Here is a 15465-nt window from a genome sequence, read left to right as displayed (position 1 = left end):
ATGAGCACAGTGGCCTCCATCATCCGTAAGTCGAAGAAGTTCGAAACCACCAGTACTCTTCCTAGAGATGGCCTGGCCTGTGGTGTTATGGGTCCACAGCTCGTTGAGAAAAGGCCATTCATTTTAAATAAATAATCACCGCACCCGAGGCGGCTTCGTGAGGGGGGCGATGTTAGCGAGCAGGGGGCAGTCGTCGATGTGGGCGTTTCTCACCGTGTGCACAGGTGAGGAACTGCTCACATTCGTGATTGCTCCCTTGGCTAATGCTGCAGCTGTGATGGCCCCTGGTTATTTATAAAGAAGCGCGAGTCGGTTGTGGGGAGGTGAAAGGAAAAAAATGGAGAGAGAAAGGAAAGGAGAGGACGGAGGTTACCGGGAGCAGGAGAGGAAGCAGGTCGGTGAAAGAGAGAGAGAGCGAGTCGCGAAGAGCGAGCGGATGAGCGAGCGAATGAGCGCTCATGGACAGCTGCGTGGAAGCTGGGTGTTAGGCCGATACCCAGGTGTTTGTGTTGATGTCGCTCCCGCTGAGCGATCAGGTAGCGGGAGTGACCAGGGAAGGCGACTGGCGCAGAGAGGCCATGGAAAGGCAGCGAAGTCGGGAGACTTGGTGCTGGAATCCCCAACGTGGGCGACCTGGCCGTTGTGGGAAACCAAGTTCTCCGGGACTGGGATGAGTGCCATACCGGAGCCAGGGATCGGGAGGTCTCCAGTCTCATGTGTGTGTGTAGAGGAGGGCAGCTGCAGAGAGCGTCTTGCCTGCTGCTTGGCCCAAACGAGATAAGCAGGTGAGACGCTAACAGAAACGTTACACCGGATTTGTTCTTTTAAAGATTGCTTCCTGTAAGAAACATTTAACCTCGTTTTAAAGGATTGTTTTTTTCTATTGTTTTAACCGCCACGTTTTTTCATTTTATGGATTATTTATTTAATGAACTTTTGAATGGACTGCACTTTATGAACACTTTTGTTTTGATAGACTGTTTTTTAATAAAAGCACTTTTGCACTTTTTACCTTCCCCTTGCTGGAATTATTTGCCTCCACTGACTAGCTCTCTCGGTTTCATTATCGACGGTGTTGGGTTCAAGGGTTCCCAAACAGCCATGGGAGCGTGGAGCCAGAACCCACATCGTCACACGGCCATCTAAACTGTGCGATCAGGGGAGAAGGGCCTTAGTCAGGGAAGTGACCAAGAACCCAATGGTCACTCTGTCAGAGCTCCAGAGGTCCTCTGTGGAAAGAGGAGAACCTTCCAGAAGGACAACCATCTCTACAGCAATCCATCAATCAGGCCTGTATGGTAGAGTGGCCAGACGGAAGCCACAGCTTAGTAAAAGGCACATGTCAGCCCGCCTGGAGTTTGCCAAAAGGCACCTGAAGGACTCTCAAGACCACGAGAAAAAAAATTCTCTGGTCTGATGAGACAAAGATTGACCTCTTTGGTGTGAATGCCAGGCATCATGTTTGGAGGAAACCAGGCACCGTTCATCACCAGGCCAATACCATCCCAACAGTGAAGCATGGTGGTGGCAGCATCATGCTGTGGGGATGTTTTTCAGCGGCAGGAACTGGGAGACAAGTGAGGATAAAGGGAAAGATGACTGCAGCAATGTACAGAGACATCCTGGATGAAAACCTGCTCCAGAGCACTCTTGACCTCAGACTGGGGCGACAGTTCATCTTTCAGCAGGACAACGACCCTAAACACACAGCCAAGATATCAAAGAAGTGGCTTCAGGACAACTCTGTGAATGTTCTTGAGTGGCCCAGCCAGAGTCCAGACTTGAATCCGATTGAACATCTCTGGAGAGATCTTAAAATGGCTGTGCACCGACGCTTCCTTCCAACCTGATGGAGCTTGAGAGGTGCTGCAAAGAGGAATGGGCGAAACTGGCCAAGGATAGGTGTGCCAAGCTTGTGGCATCATATTCAAAATGACTTGAGGCTGTAATTGCTGCCAAAGGTGCATCGACAAAGTATTGAGCAAAGGCTGTGAATATTTATGTACATGTGATTTGTCAGTTTTTTTATTTTTAATAAATTTGCAAAAACTTCAAGTAAACTTCACGTTGTCATTATGGGGTGTTGTGTGTAGAATTCTGAGAAAAAAAAATTAATTTAATCCACTTTGGAATAAGGCTGTAACATAACAAAATGTGGAAAAAGTGATGCGCTTCAGGATGCACTGTGTATATATATATATATATATATATATATATATATATATATATATATATATATATATATATATATATATATATAGCATTTTTAACGTAGGTAGATCATTTCGACCTGGTCATTTTAATATTAGCTTGCAAGCCGAAAAAGTGTGGGCACCCCTGAACTAGATATATGTACTTATATGACAGCATGAACTGCTTGTAGATAAGGTTATTTATATAAGGTCTTTTATTGGTGTCAACATATTGCAGTAGCTTTATCTATACTAATAAAAGGCAAAGCCCTCACTGACTCACTGACTGACTCACTCATCACTAATTCTCCAACTTCCCGTGTAGGTAGAAGGCTAAAATTTGGCAGGCTTATTCCTTACAGCTTACTTACAAAAGTTAAGCAGGTTTCATTTTGAAATTCTCCACGTAACGGTCATAACGGTTGACATCGTTGCCATGTTGAACTATCTTATTTATGGCCCCATCTTCACGAAATTTGGTAGGTGGCTTCCCTGCGCTAACCGAAACCAATGTATGTACTTATTTCGGTGGTATGATGCCACTGTTGGCCGCCATATTGAACTTTTCAACGGTCTTTGTTACTTATGGGCCCATCTTCAAGAAATTTGGTACACGGGTTCCCAACACTAACTGAATCCTACTTACGTACATATATACGTCCATAGCCTGCAGCTCGGACACCGTGTGAGACGGCGTTGGGTCCCCCATCCCAACGTCTCCCATGTTGTTGGCTGCCTGCCTATATATGGCCGTCCGTTGCTCCAGTCTCTACATTCCCTTCCTTGCTACGCCAAGGGATTCACATCTCCCTGCTGATAACTACAGCCTTTTAATTTAACCCACGGCTTCTCCGCTGTTTTATTGTTCATTTATTACGATTAGTTATTGTGTAGGTATTTTAGACTTGCTTTACAATGTTGAGGTTGAGGTACCAATGTACTTTATCATTCCAACCGTAACCCCATTAACATGTCTATCAAGGTGATCACCATCGATCAAAGAGCTGTCTTACCGAGTGGTTTCCAATGCCCGGAGATGGCACCTGCCTTTTACATTCTCTTTGATAGATAGATAGATAGATAGATAGATAGATAGATAGATAGATAGATAGATAGATAGATAGATAGATAGATACTTTATTAATCCCAAGGGGAAATTCACATAATCCAGCAGCAGTATACTGTTACATATTGCACGGCCGTATCAGGCTCACTCTTGATATTCGGAGGAACATTGTGTCTTATGTATTGAATGACTGGGACAGGTTCAAGGTGTGGACTGCTGATGGTACAGGAGATAATTATACTATACAGGAGCACTATAAGAGTGAAATGCTTAAGCCCTTCACCTATGGATCTGCATGTGAGTTGATGGCTGCCGCTGAATTGTTCGGTTGACGCTTTCAAGTGTACCGAAATGGGCAAATATTTTATAACTTTCGACAACCGCCAATGCCTCTTAAACACCTTAGATTCACAGGTGACGATTTCAGTAGTGGACACGTTGATGTTTATGAATGTTTAAACTCTCAAAAGCTGGATGTGAAGTTATCGATGAAACCGGTTGTATGCTTACAACACCTGACAGATGCCGAATGTCACTTCAACGCAAGTCCTACAAATACTGTCATAATTGAAACAAAACATGAAACTCAAACCGATTATGACAGCAGCAACCCAAGCTGTTAGATTTGAAACAAGATTACTTTTCACATGGCCAACTGTACGTTGCATGCTCAAGAGTAAGCTCAGCGCACAGCTTGGTCATATTACAACCAGAGGGCCGAACTCACAATATGGTATACAAAGAGACCCATAACAAATAATTATTGGTATATTTTCCCTCAGTTTAAAAAGGTTTAATTTTCTTCTTAATAAAAATATTAAGGCAGTACTTCGCCACTGCGGTATTTTGCTAGTTAAAAATAAGTGTTGCTCGTTCTAAAACCATTCACATGTGAGATGCCCATGCACTGTGTCATCCCGGGAATGGATAAACCCATCTGGGAATGGATTCCCTAGTTAGAACTCAATTTATTAGATTCAATTACTCCTACTGTATATCACTGTGCATTCTCATATATTATTGTAATACTCTTACTTCCTCTTTACAATGTGGAGTTTTACATTTTTTATTTTGTTAGGTATTTTCTATCTTACCTTGTTCTTACCTATCTTCACCTTGTTCCCCAGTTTTGATACTTGAATCAATCTGGCAATAAACTGTAAGCATCTTGGATTTGTGGTTTCTTTTACCATTGTGGGTGTTTATGTCATTCATCTTTTAATTTTATGAATCTACTTATTCCCTTTCAGGAATGTTAATTTCTTCATTGTATTGTTCTCTCTCCAGTTTCAAACTGCACAAAAATATTACTTTGTTTATTTGTGTGATTCATGGTCCCCTTTCTGGTAATCAAACATGTAATGAACTTTTCTGGATTGTTAGGTGTGGATATTAATTATGACTCTGACTAGTGTTTTATAACTAGATATTTTGCCACAAGATATCTTTTTAGACTTGTCATGTCTGCTTAATAGAATGAACACTTGTACAAAGCATCCAATGATTTTATCAAGAACAGAAGAAGCCAGTATGGCTGCAAGTTACCTCGAAATGGTGGCCTATTAGGGTGTGAGGCATGACTCTGATGTGTATGTATACCATGGATTGCTAGATGGAATTCTAGCATTGTGCAAATGTGACCAAATAGGTCATTCCTAATCGCAAGAGACTTTATGAGACCTAGTCTGACAGTAATCTAGGTTAAAGATTTAAAGCTGCAGTTAACAAAAGAGACTGCGGGTTTGTAGTTAGAATAATAGCTGTGGTTAAGGTACTGTGTTGAAAGGCAAGTAAATCAGTATCATGAGAAAAAGTGTCATGAGGTGAGAGAGAGAATAGCTTACAGTACTAGGAAATTGGGCTTGTGGGACACTACTGAGAATTCGGAGTCAGGCCTTCCTAGAGATGTTAGGGGTCAATTCCCTGTTCATGCTTGATGTCAACCATTTCATCTGAGCACTGCATTCCACAGTAGTAGGAAAAAGGACATATCAGGGAAAATAATCAACTCCTGAGACTAACCCTAAAGGATAAGTCGGGGAAAATAATGAACTCTTGAGACTTACAAAAAGTCTTAAAAACTAAAAAAAAATTAATGAAAACGATTTACACATTCAGCAGCCTAAAAGAAGAAATACAGATGTTAACAAGCACTCACCCCTAAACCTTAAACTATTTGAATGGGATCTGTGTTGATTTCAGCCCTACCTCGAGATTACTATTACTCTTCCTTAAATATATGGGGCATTATTCCCTCATTATTACCAAGTGCAAATTATACACTTCAATTAACATATCTAATCAGCATATTTCAAATACTTCCTTTTGCATTGATAAATTAAAATTTAACTAGTGAAAATGAAAAAGAACACGACAATATTTTATGTTAAATAAAAATTTTAACAATGAACAACTTATCTTTTTCTTTTCAAAGAACTTTCAGACTTTGTCATTGGCAGCATACTAAACATTGTTAACCACTCAAGATATTCTGGTATTTTTCCAGAATCTTTAAAAATTGATAGTCAAACCTTTCTAAAATAAGCTTACGTTTTCTGTTTCAGATAACTGTAAAAGGAATCTTTATAAAACTGGTAGTAATCCTTGATGAAATTAATGTAACTTTTCTATTTCAGATAATTTTAGATTTGTGTTTTAACTTGTTATCTTTTGAGTCTAACTTCTTATCTTTTTTAAGAAAAATTCTACAACATGTTTTTTTCAATAGGTATACAATTATTTGAACACAACCTGTGCTATTGATAAGTACTACTGTACTTGGGTTTCGTGGTTTAGATCACAACACAGAAACTTTTCCAGTCGAATTATTTCTCTTATTACTTTAATGCTACATTTAGTACTGCAGATCATATAATTCTTATAGAAATAGTGGGTTGACCTTTACAGTATTGGTTTAAATTATACATAACGGAGAAAACTGTTTAGAGAATGACTGCATCAGAAGTGCAAGATGCCATCCATGTATGTTGGGGCTCAGAATTGTAGCCTCCTTATTATTTTTACTTTACTTGCTTTTACTTTACATATAAAGGAAATTATCATAGCTATGCCAATAACACATTGTAATACTTATGTACCGCATGAGATTTGAGTGTCTTATTAGTATTATAAAATGGATGAACAGTAATTTCTTTAAATAAGGAAAATAACTAAGGAAAAAAAATACAAACTCTAGTTAATGACTACAGGAAATAGTGTGGACGTTAGGCCTAACGATCATTTAGAGCTAAATTTGAAATGATATCTATATATATAATTCACTAAGGCAAGACATCCATGGAAAGCACGCCGGAAGGGGCGTGGATTCACTAAGCCGCCGACAAGTAAGACACCTATGGCGCACGCAGGAAGAAGCCACGCCCACCAAGTCCTGGCACCTTCGAAACACGTTGACTGTTCATAGAGGCATGTTTCTCGCTGAGGTGAATCGCCATATGCAGCGTGTAAAACGGTTTGCGAGGGGTATCCCATGGGATCCTTAAAACAATCCTTTACAACTGAGGGATAAAACACAAGTAAGCTGTTTTTAAAAACCGAGGTTTCGGTTATGACGCAAAACCGCGTGCACCATAGCAAACTGTTTTACACGCTACATACAGCAATTCGCATCCGCGACAAACATGCGTCTTCTTAGATGCTCCTGCAGGAACACGGAACGTCTACGTGAGTCACAGGTGCATCTCAACTGTGCAAAGACGACAACGACTCAAGTGACGAGTTGGAGGTGGGCACATGAGCGATGGCAGTCCGCCAGTTTTCATTCACGGACAATTGTGTGTTGGTTGGTTCCGTGCATTGTTATAATGTTGCTTTTCTTGCTGATTTATTACATCACCAATTTTTCAAATGTTAATTTTCTCCCTGTGCTTAAAAATCATTAAAAAACCGGCCTGATTATGCGGCATATGGTACGCCGCGGGTTGGCTAGTATTAACTAATACAAAGACTGCATTTTTCACATGCATTTGTTTTTAGTCAGCTTGACTTTAGTTTTACACCTATATCAGGAATAAAAGAAAAAAATATATAAATATGCAGCAGCTTGTTCAAAATGCAGCAGCAAGAATCTTAAAGCAAAAATCTGAACGTATTACACCTGTATTAGCATCTTTATTTTTGTCCACTTGTGTCTTTTAGGATTGATTTTAAAATAATCTTGTCTACGTATAGGGCAATACTATGTAGTAAAAATGCATGTGATAGCTTATTGAATTATTATCTTATTCAAAAATGTCAATTCATCAAGTAAAACACAGAAGGAAAAGGACTTATTCTGTTCAATATTAGAATTTAATAAGCCTTTAAGTAAAGCAAGTTGAGCTCTGTAAACCACCTAGGTACTTCAGTATCCTTGAGTGACGCAACTACAAAATGGCTTATGTGCTTTTAAAGTCCTCCAAATGGAGAAAGGATTGAGTTGAAATTTAATTTGATATATAATATAGTATTTTACTTATGATATGTTGAACTGCTCTGGACAATACTTATTTTGATAAAACTAGGAAAGGAAAAAAAAATGGCTGGATAAAATTTTGAATTTTAGTTTGTATTCACAGACAGCTTAAAAATAATTTAACTTACTGGCAAGTCTTTCCTAGGCATATTTTGCTGCTGTAAGCATTTTTTAAAGAGTCAAATAAATTAACTTCAGCGCAAATATCATTTTACTAGCCAACCCGCGGCGTACCATACGCCGCATAATCAGGCCGGTTTTTTAATGATTTTTAAGCACAGGGAGAAAATTAACATTTGAAAAATCGGTAATGTAATAAATCAGCAAGAAAAGCAACATTGTAACAATGCAAATATTACTTTCCAGAATATCTGCTAGAAAATGTCGCAGTTTGATATGAAAGACGCGAGCAACAATGTCAGATCTGTGTTCTATTTGCTCATGATGGGAAATGGCGTTGCAGATTTCTGGCCAAGCAGGATTGCAGGTGAAGATGAAGAATAAGTCAGGCTTTCCACATTTGCGGACAATTGCCATCGCGTCTTGGTAGTACAGTTGCATGTACCTTTGACTGCCTTGAAAGGTAGAGGGAAGAATGATCAATTGTCCAGGGTCATGGTGATGTGCTTTCGCAGTGACAGCATCCATAAATCCCCTGTATTGCTCTACACGCAAATCTTGTTGATGTGAGCGAAGGTAATGTAGACGCGCGCCTTCTGTTCTGACATATGTGTCGACGATGTATTGCTGGAAGACTTTGCCACTGGAATGCAAGACACTAAATGAAGATCTCATGGCAAGCCTGAAAGCATAAAATTGGAGTTGTGTGATTCGCGTTCTTTTCGCGGTTCACTTTTCCTCAACATGGGTTAATTGTATGTGCCAGATCGGATCTCCGTAAGGGAATAGCAGTGAATAAACCATGGGGTCACAGTTTATATTGAGAACAGAGGTACGTTTGCAAGCATCTCCCCTTGGATATATGCAAATGTCGCGTTGTACAGGTTTCCTGTCTTCACCTACAAAGATAGCAGCAACATCAGTTTGACAGGATGGGGTGTTATACCTTCTCATATCCAGACCTGGATTTTCCATGAACACCATTCGTACAGCAGTAACAGGGTTACCGTGAGTGATAATGTCATGCATTTGCATGTAAGACTTTGCGAAGGGATTAACCTGTCGTAGCATTTTGTCTAGTTGAAGCAACAAAATGTCACTGCAAGCGGTATAACATTCCATTTGCAAACGTTGACTGGTAGCCTCATCAGAATCGAAGATATAATATATATTGTGATGACGTGTCAGGATTGTAATTGTTATATAAAGGAGAGACCTGGTGATAAATTTGACCCTGGAATCTGAAAGCACACAGTCCTTGTCCAGATGATTGAATGATGTGTGCGCCCATTGACGCGAAAGCTAAAGCAGAGTTGTATTCCCTGATAAGATCACAGTAATTTCGGGACAGCGGGTTCTTGCCAGTCAAGAGGTCCTCCAATAAAAGAGGGGGTTTGGATAGTGGTGGCAAAGACACCTTGCCGGCATGACAACACTTAGTGTAATGTCCGGATTTGTTGACCTCTGCTGGCCAATGAAGAGCATTGCAAGAAACACATAGTGTGGTAGGTAGGCCAATGTTATGGTCTTGGGCGTGAATGGCGGTATCTTCTTGAAAAGCTGCAGAAAAGAGAATGCGATGTTTGTGCATGAACGATCTAGTGCTTTATTGACACTGAAGGGAATTGGAATGAGTTGTGTCGAAGCATTGCTGGCAATGATCACATTGCATAATTCGGAGTGTGGAGTGTGTTTTTAAATGCATGTTGAGAAATCTCTGCACTCGGAAGGTTTTTGAACAACTCGTGCATTCAAAGATCTGTTTGGAATGCATTTGTTCAGTGGAGTGGGTTTTTAAATGTGCTTTGAGATATTTCTGGCGTGTGAAGGTTTTGGAGCAGTGTTGACACTCAAAAGAATTCATCAGGGAATGTGTTTTGAGATGGTTAGTAAGGTATCTGCATGCGTGTGTTTGTCGCAAATTTTGCATACAAATCTTTGTGTGGAATGGATCTGCATATGGTTGTGGAGATCCATCTCACCCGTGAAGTCCTTGGTACAAAAAATGTGCAATTGAAGGTGAGAGTGGAATGAGTTTGTAAGTGTTTTTTGAGAGCGTGAGTTGTCTCGAAGCATTGTTAGCAATGTTCACATTGCATCATTCGGTTAGTGTTGTGTTTTTTTAAGTGTGCGTTCAGATATCTGTGCAATCTGAAGCTTTTGGAACAAAAGGTGCATTGAAAGTCCTGTGTGGAATGCGTGTGTTCAGGGGAGTGTGTCTTTAAATGTTTTTCAGGAAGAAGAGAGTGGGCAGGTGACTTCACAGTGTGGCGAGCAAGTGTGTGTGCACATACTGACAGAGTCAAAAGATGTCACCAGAAGGTTATCACGTGGGTATTTGAGAGGCATGAGAATCTCGTAATGGCCATGATCCAAAGGACCGCTAAAGAGCAGGGATATGAGGAGACGCTGGGCCGGATTGTAAACTTGAGGAGAGGCATGAGGACGTTCTTGGAAGTAAATGCTGATAGTAGCTGGAAGGATTTGGTACATTGCCACAATTTCTGCCTCGACACCATAGACTCCGGACGTATTCATGTAGTCAGCGTATTGTTGAGCAGACTGCATAACAATGCCTCTGTGACCAACAACAAAGGAGATCACGTCACCGAAGTTATCCCAATGTTGGCAAACAAAGCTAACAGCCATGTTACGAAGTTTGAGAGCAACAAATGCGTCAATGACATTTTTCCAAAAAAACCCAACTGACAGAAACAAACAGTTACCTGAAGCAGGAATTTCTATAACATTGAAAGAAGTGTTGTTTCATGAAATACATTTGAAGTGGTAGCCATGGAGAGCAAAAGAATAGTCAACGTGGCTCACAGCTGGATTTGGACCGCAGCACAGACCAAAGCGAGTGAGTATGTGTTTGATGAGCCGTTTGAGTTGGGGGGCAGAGGTCCGAGGTGCGTTCCCGAGCATGTGGGAGGAGGGGTAGAGTTTCTGGGCGGGGCTTCGTTGTTCCTTTCGCATGGTTTTTCATGGTGGACGTGGTCGGGTGTCGAAACCAAAAAAAATAATGAATAGTCAACGTGGCTCAGACGTGCATGTGGACTCCTATCACAGACGAAAGGGACTAACTGGGTGGGCGGTGAGTTTTTGCGTTCAGGCACATGGGCAGGCAGTGTGAATGCCTAGAGAGCGAGGGTAGATGCGGGCCGGTGAAAGAGGAGTGTTGGTGGGCAGGGAAACGTCTTCCGTGTTCGTGCAGGAGCATCCAAGAAGACGCATGTTTTTCGCGGATGCAAATTGCTGTATGTAACGTGTAAAACGGTCTGCTATGGTGCATGCGGTCGTGCGTCGTAACCGAAAACTCGGTTTTTAAATACTGCTGACTTCATTGTGTTTTAACCTCAGTTGTAAAGGATCCCATGGGATACCCCTCGCTAACCGTTTTACACGCTGCATATGGCGATTTACTTCCGTGAGAAACATGCCTCTATGAACAGTCAACGTGGCTCAGAAGTGCATATGTGGCCTCTACAACAGACGAATATAAATGACGCAGTTTTTTCTGTGTCATCGCGTCCGAGTTGTCGTCGTATCCAATGGTCTTGGAGATGGTGGCCGTGGCTCAATCCTGCATGCGCCATAGGTGTCTTACTTTTCGGCGGCTTAGTGAATCCACGCCCCTTCCGGCGTGCTTTCCATGGGTGTTTTGCCTTAGTGAATTAAATATATAGATTCTATTGTTTAACCACTCCTTCAGTGTCCTTCTATGCTGTCAAACACATCGTTCTGACCATTTTCTTAGCTCTAGCTTTACCAAGACATACTAAGAAACAGATACTTACTTTATGAAAATTCACCAGTCCTGTCTTCTAAATCATTCCGAATAACAACAACAAATAAATAACAATAAAGTACAAATATGTTTAAAGTGTTTGTATGTATATACAATGTAACTCTTAACATTTTACGTATTTCAAAGAAAAGATTACAGACAATAGTAATTGTTTTACATACATCGAATTCCATAGATCATGAGGGGGTCTAGTTGCTTTTTCCCATGCTTGCTCTGCCCTGATAGATTTGACACAGCTTGAATTTCTCGATGAAATAGGTAGTCCAGAAGAGTCAGAGCCATTTTCTCAGCTGTACGGCAATTTGAACTTATGTGAAGCATGTCTGATTCAGAAATAGGACATCGAACCCGCATTTCAGGATTATTTTCATCACCAAGCCAAGTGCCATTGGGAAAATCCTCTAGAAAAGAGCAAAGAAAAGAAAGATCAAGTGGTATGCCAAAATTTAACAAATTATCCACTATCTGTTAAACTACCATTTTAGGAAACAATGATGCGTAGTCAAAGGAATACAAGTTTAACCACGATACCAGGACAAAATGACAATACAACCTAGGAAAATATAAAATATTGATGCCAACAGACCCAGCTGTACACTTTTGAACAGTGTGAATAAACAGTGTGTAGCCCACTCATTGAAGGCAACCAAAGTTCAAATTTAACTATACAGTAATCCCTCCTCGATCGCGAGGGTTGCGTTCCAGAACCCCCCACGATAGGTGAAAATCTGAAAAGTAGAAACCATATGTTTGTATGGTTATTTTTATATATTTTAAGCCTTTAGAAACTCTCCCACACTGTTTATAAATATTCTCTGCACAGTTATACAGTAAACCCTCATTTATGACGGTTAATCCGCTCCAGACAGATAAATGAATTTCCACAAAGTAGGATTCTTTATTTATAAATCTAATATTTTCGCAGTTAGAGCATAGAAAACCTGTTTACGACCTTCTAAATATGTTTTTTAACATTATTAGAGCCCTCTAGATATGAAATAACACCCTTTAGTCAAAAGTTTAAACTGTGCTCCATGACAAGACACAGATGACAGTTCTTTCTCACAATTAAAAGAATGCAAACATGTCTTCCTCTTCAAAGGAGTGCCGTCAGGAGCAGAGAATATCAGAGAGAGAGAGAGAAAAGTAAACAAAAATCAATAGGGCTGTTGGGCTTTTAAGTAAACGAAGCACCGGGATAAAGCCGCAATGAAGGGATCAATGTAAAGGTAGTCTTTTCAGCATTTTTTAGAGGAGTGTCCGTATCTTCTAAGCAAACAGCGCCTCTGCTCACACCCCCTCCGTCAGGAGCAAAAAATGTCAGAGAGAGTGAGAGAGGCAGAGAAAAGCAAACAAGCAAAAATCAATACGAGCTGTTAGAGCTTTGAAGTGTGCGAAGCACCGTGCAGGAAGCATGTCGTATATCATTGAGGAGTTTTATTTAATACGTAATACGTGCTCTGATTGGGTAGCTTCTCAGCCATCCGCCAATAGCGTCACTTGTATGAAATCAACTGGGCAAACAAATTGAGGAAGCGTGTACATAAGAGCCATTGTCCGCAGAAATCCACGAACCAGTGAAAAATCCGTGATATATACACTGCTCAAAAGAATTAAAGGAACACTTTTTAATCAGAGTATAGCATAAAGTCAATGAAATTTATGGGATATTAATCTGGTCAGTTAATTAGCAGAGGGGGTTGTTAATCAGTTTCAGCTTCTGTGGTGTTAATGAAATTAACAACAGATGCACTAGAGGGGCAACAATGAGATGACCCCCAAAACAGGAATGGTTTAACAGGTGGAGGCCACTGACATTTTTCCCTCCTCATCTTTTCTGACTGTTTCTTCACTAGTTATGCATTTGGCTACAGTCAGTGTCATTACTGGTAGCATGAGGCGATACCTGGACCCTACAGAGGTTGCAGAGGTAGTCCAACTTCTCCAGGATGGCACATCATTACGTGTCATTGCCAGAAGGTTTGCTGTGTCTCCCTGCACAGTCTCAAGGGCATGGAGGAGATTCTAGGAGACAAGCAGTTACTCTAGGAGAGCTGGAGAGGGCCATAGAAGGTCCATAACCCATCAGCAGGACCAGTATCTGCTCCTTTGGGCAAGGAAGAACAGGATGAGCACTGCCAGAGCCCTACAAAATGACCTCCAGCAGGCCACTGGTGTGAATGTCTCTGACCAAACAACCAGAAAGACTTCATGAGGGTGACCCAAGGGCCCCATGTCCTCTAATGGGCCCTGAGCTCACTGCCCAGCAGCATGCAGCTCCATTGGCATTCGCCATAGAATACCAGAATTGGCAGATGCACCACTGGTGCCCTGTGCTTTTTACAGATGAGAGCAGGTTCACCCTGAGCACGTGACAGAAGTGAAAGGGTCTGGAGAAGCCATGGAGAACATTATGCTGCCTGTAACATCATTCAGCATGAGCAGTTTGGTGGTGGGTTAAAGATTGTCTGGGGAGGCATATCCATGGATGGTCACACAGACCACTACAGGCTTGACAAAGGCACCTTGGCTGCCATTAGGTATCAGGATGAAATCCTTGGGCCCATTGTCAGACCCTATGCTGGTACAGTGGCTCCAGGTGCACGACAATTCCTGGCCTCATGTGGTGAGAGTATGCAGGCAGTTCCTGGAGGATGAAGGAATTGATACCATTGACTGGCCACCACACTTTCCTGACCTAAATCCAATAGAACACCTCTGGGACATTATGTTTTGGTCCATCCAATGCCACCAGGTTGCACCTCAGACTGTCCAGGAGCTCAGTGATGCCCTGGTCCAGATCTGGGAGGAGATCCCCCACAACACCATCTGTCATCTCATTAGAAGCATGCACCGATGTTGTCAGGCATGTATACAAGAACACAGGGGCCATACAAAGTGCTGCGTACAATTTTGAGTTGCTGCAATTAAATTTTGGCAAAATGGACTAGCCTGCCACATAATTTTTTCACTCTGATTTTTGGGGCCTCTTTGAATTCAGGGCTCTGTAGGTTGATCATTTTCATTTCCATCAAACGATGTGGCATCCTTTCGTTCCTAACACATTACCCAGTCTATATCAGTATAGATATCCAGGAGGATTTCTTTTTCCCATTGAGATCTGATGTGTTTTCAAAGTTTTCCTTTAATTTTTTTGAGCAGTTTATTTAGACATGCTTACATTTAAAATCCACGATGGAGTGAAGCCACGAAAGTCGAAGCGCGATATAGCGAGGGATCACTGTATAGAGTATTCGGTCTTCAAATTCAGAATATAAAAATTAAACAAAAATTATCCACCTCTAGTAAACTGACATTTTAGTAAATAATGATTTGTAGCCAAAGGAATACATTTTAATACTTTGTACATCCTCCCTTTGACAACAGAACAGCACAGAATATTCTCCAATAACATCTTATAAGATTGGAGAATATAGAATAGGGATTCTAAGACCATTCTTCTTTACAGAATCTCTCCAGCTCATTCCATTAGGTCTTTAATGGGGTTTAGGTCCAGGGAATGAGATGGCCATGCAGAAGCTTGATTTTGTGGTCTTTTAACCATTTTTGTGTTGTGTTGGACATACTGTATGTCTGGAATAATAGTTCTGCTGGAAGATCCAGTTTCAACTCAAGATTTAGTTTTCTGGTAGAGGCAGACAGGTTAAAATTTAAAATCTCCTGGTATTTCATGAAGTCCGTGAAGCTATGTACCCTAAAAAGTTTCCCAGGGCCTTTGCAGGAAAAACAGCTCCACAACATGACAGAATGTCCACCATATTTGACAGTGGGGATCAGGTAGTTT

At 41.1% G+C, this 15465-nt stretch overlaps 1 protein-coding gene across 1 annotated transcript in view; it reads right to left on the bottom strand.

Annotated features, from left to right (window-relative positions):
• Positions 1 to 15465, bottom strand: part of LOC120534880 (protein BANP-like) — a 196909-nt gene that overhangs the window by 88172 nt on the left and 93272 nt on the right. Inside the window, exon 6 of the mRNA XM_039762395.1 lies at positions 11822 to 12061. Coding sequence (XP_039618329.1) covers positions 11822 to 12061 — 240 coding nt within the window. The remainder of the gene's footprint in view (positions 1 to 11821; positions 12062 to 15465) is intronic.

Source organism: Polypterus senegalus, chromosome 9 (genome assembly GCF_016835505.1).
Source record: "Polypterus senegalus isolate Bchr_013 chromosome 9, ASM1683550v1, whole genome shotgun sequence".
NCBI lineage: Eukaryota > Metazoa > Chordata > Cladistia > Polypteriformes > Polypteridae > Polypterus > Polypterus senegalus.
This window is presented reverse-complemented; position numbering and strand designations above follow the sequence as displayed.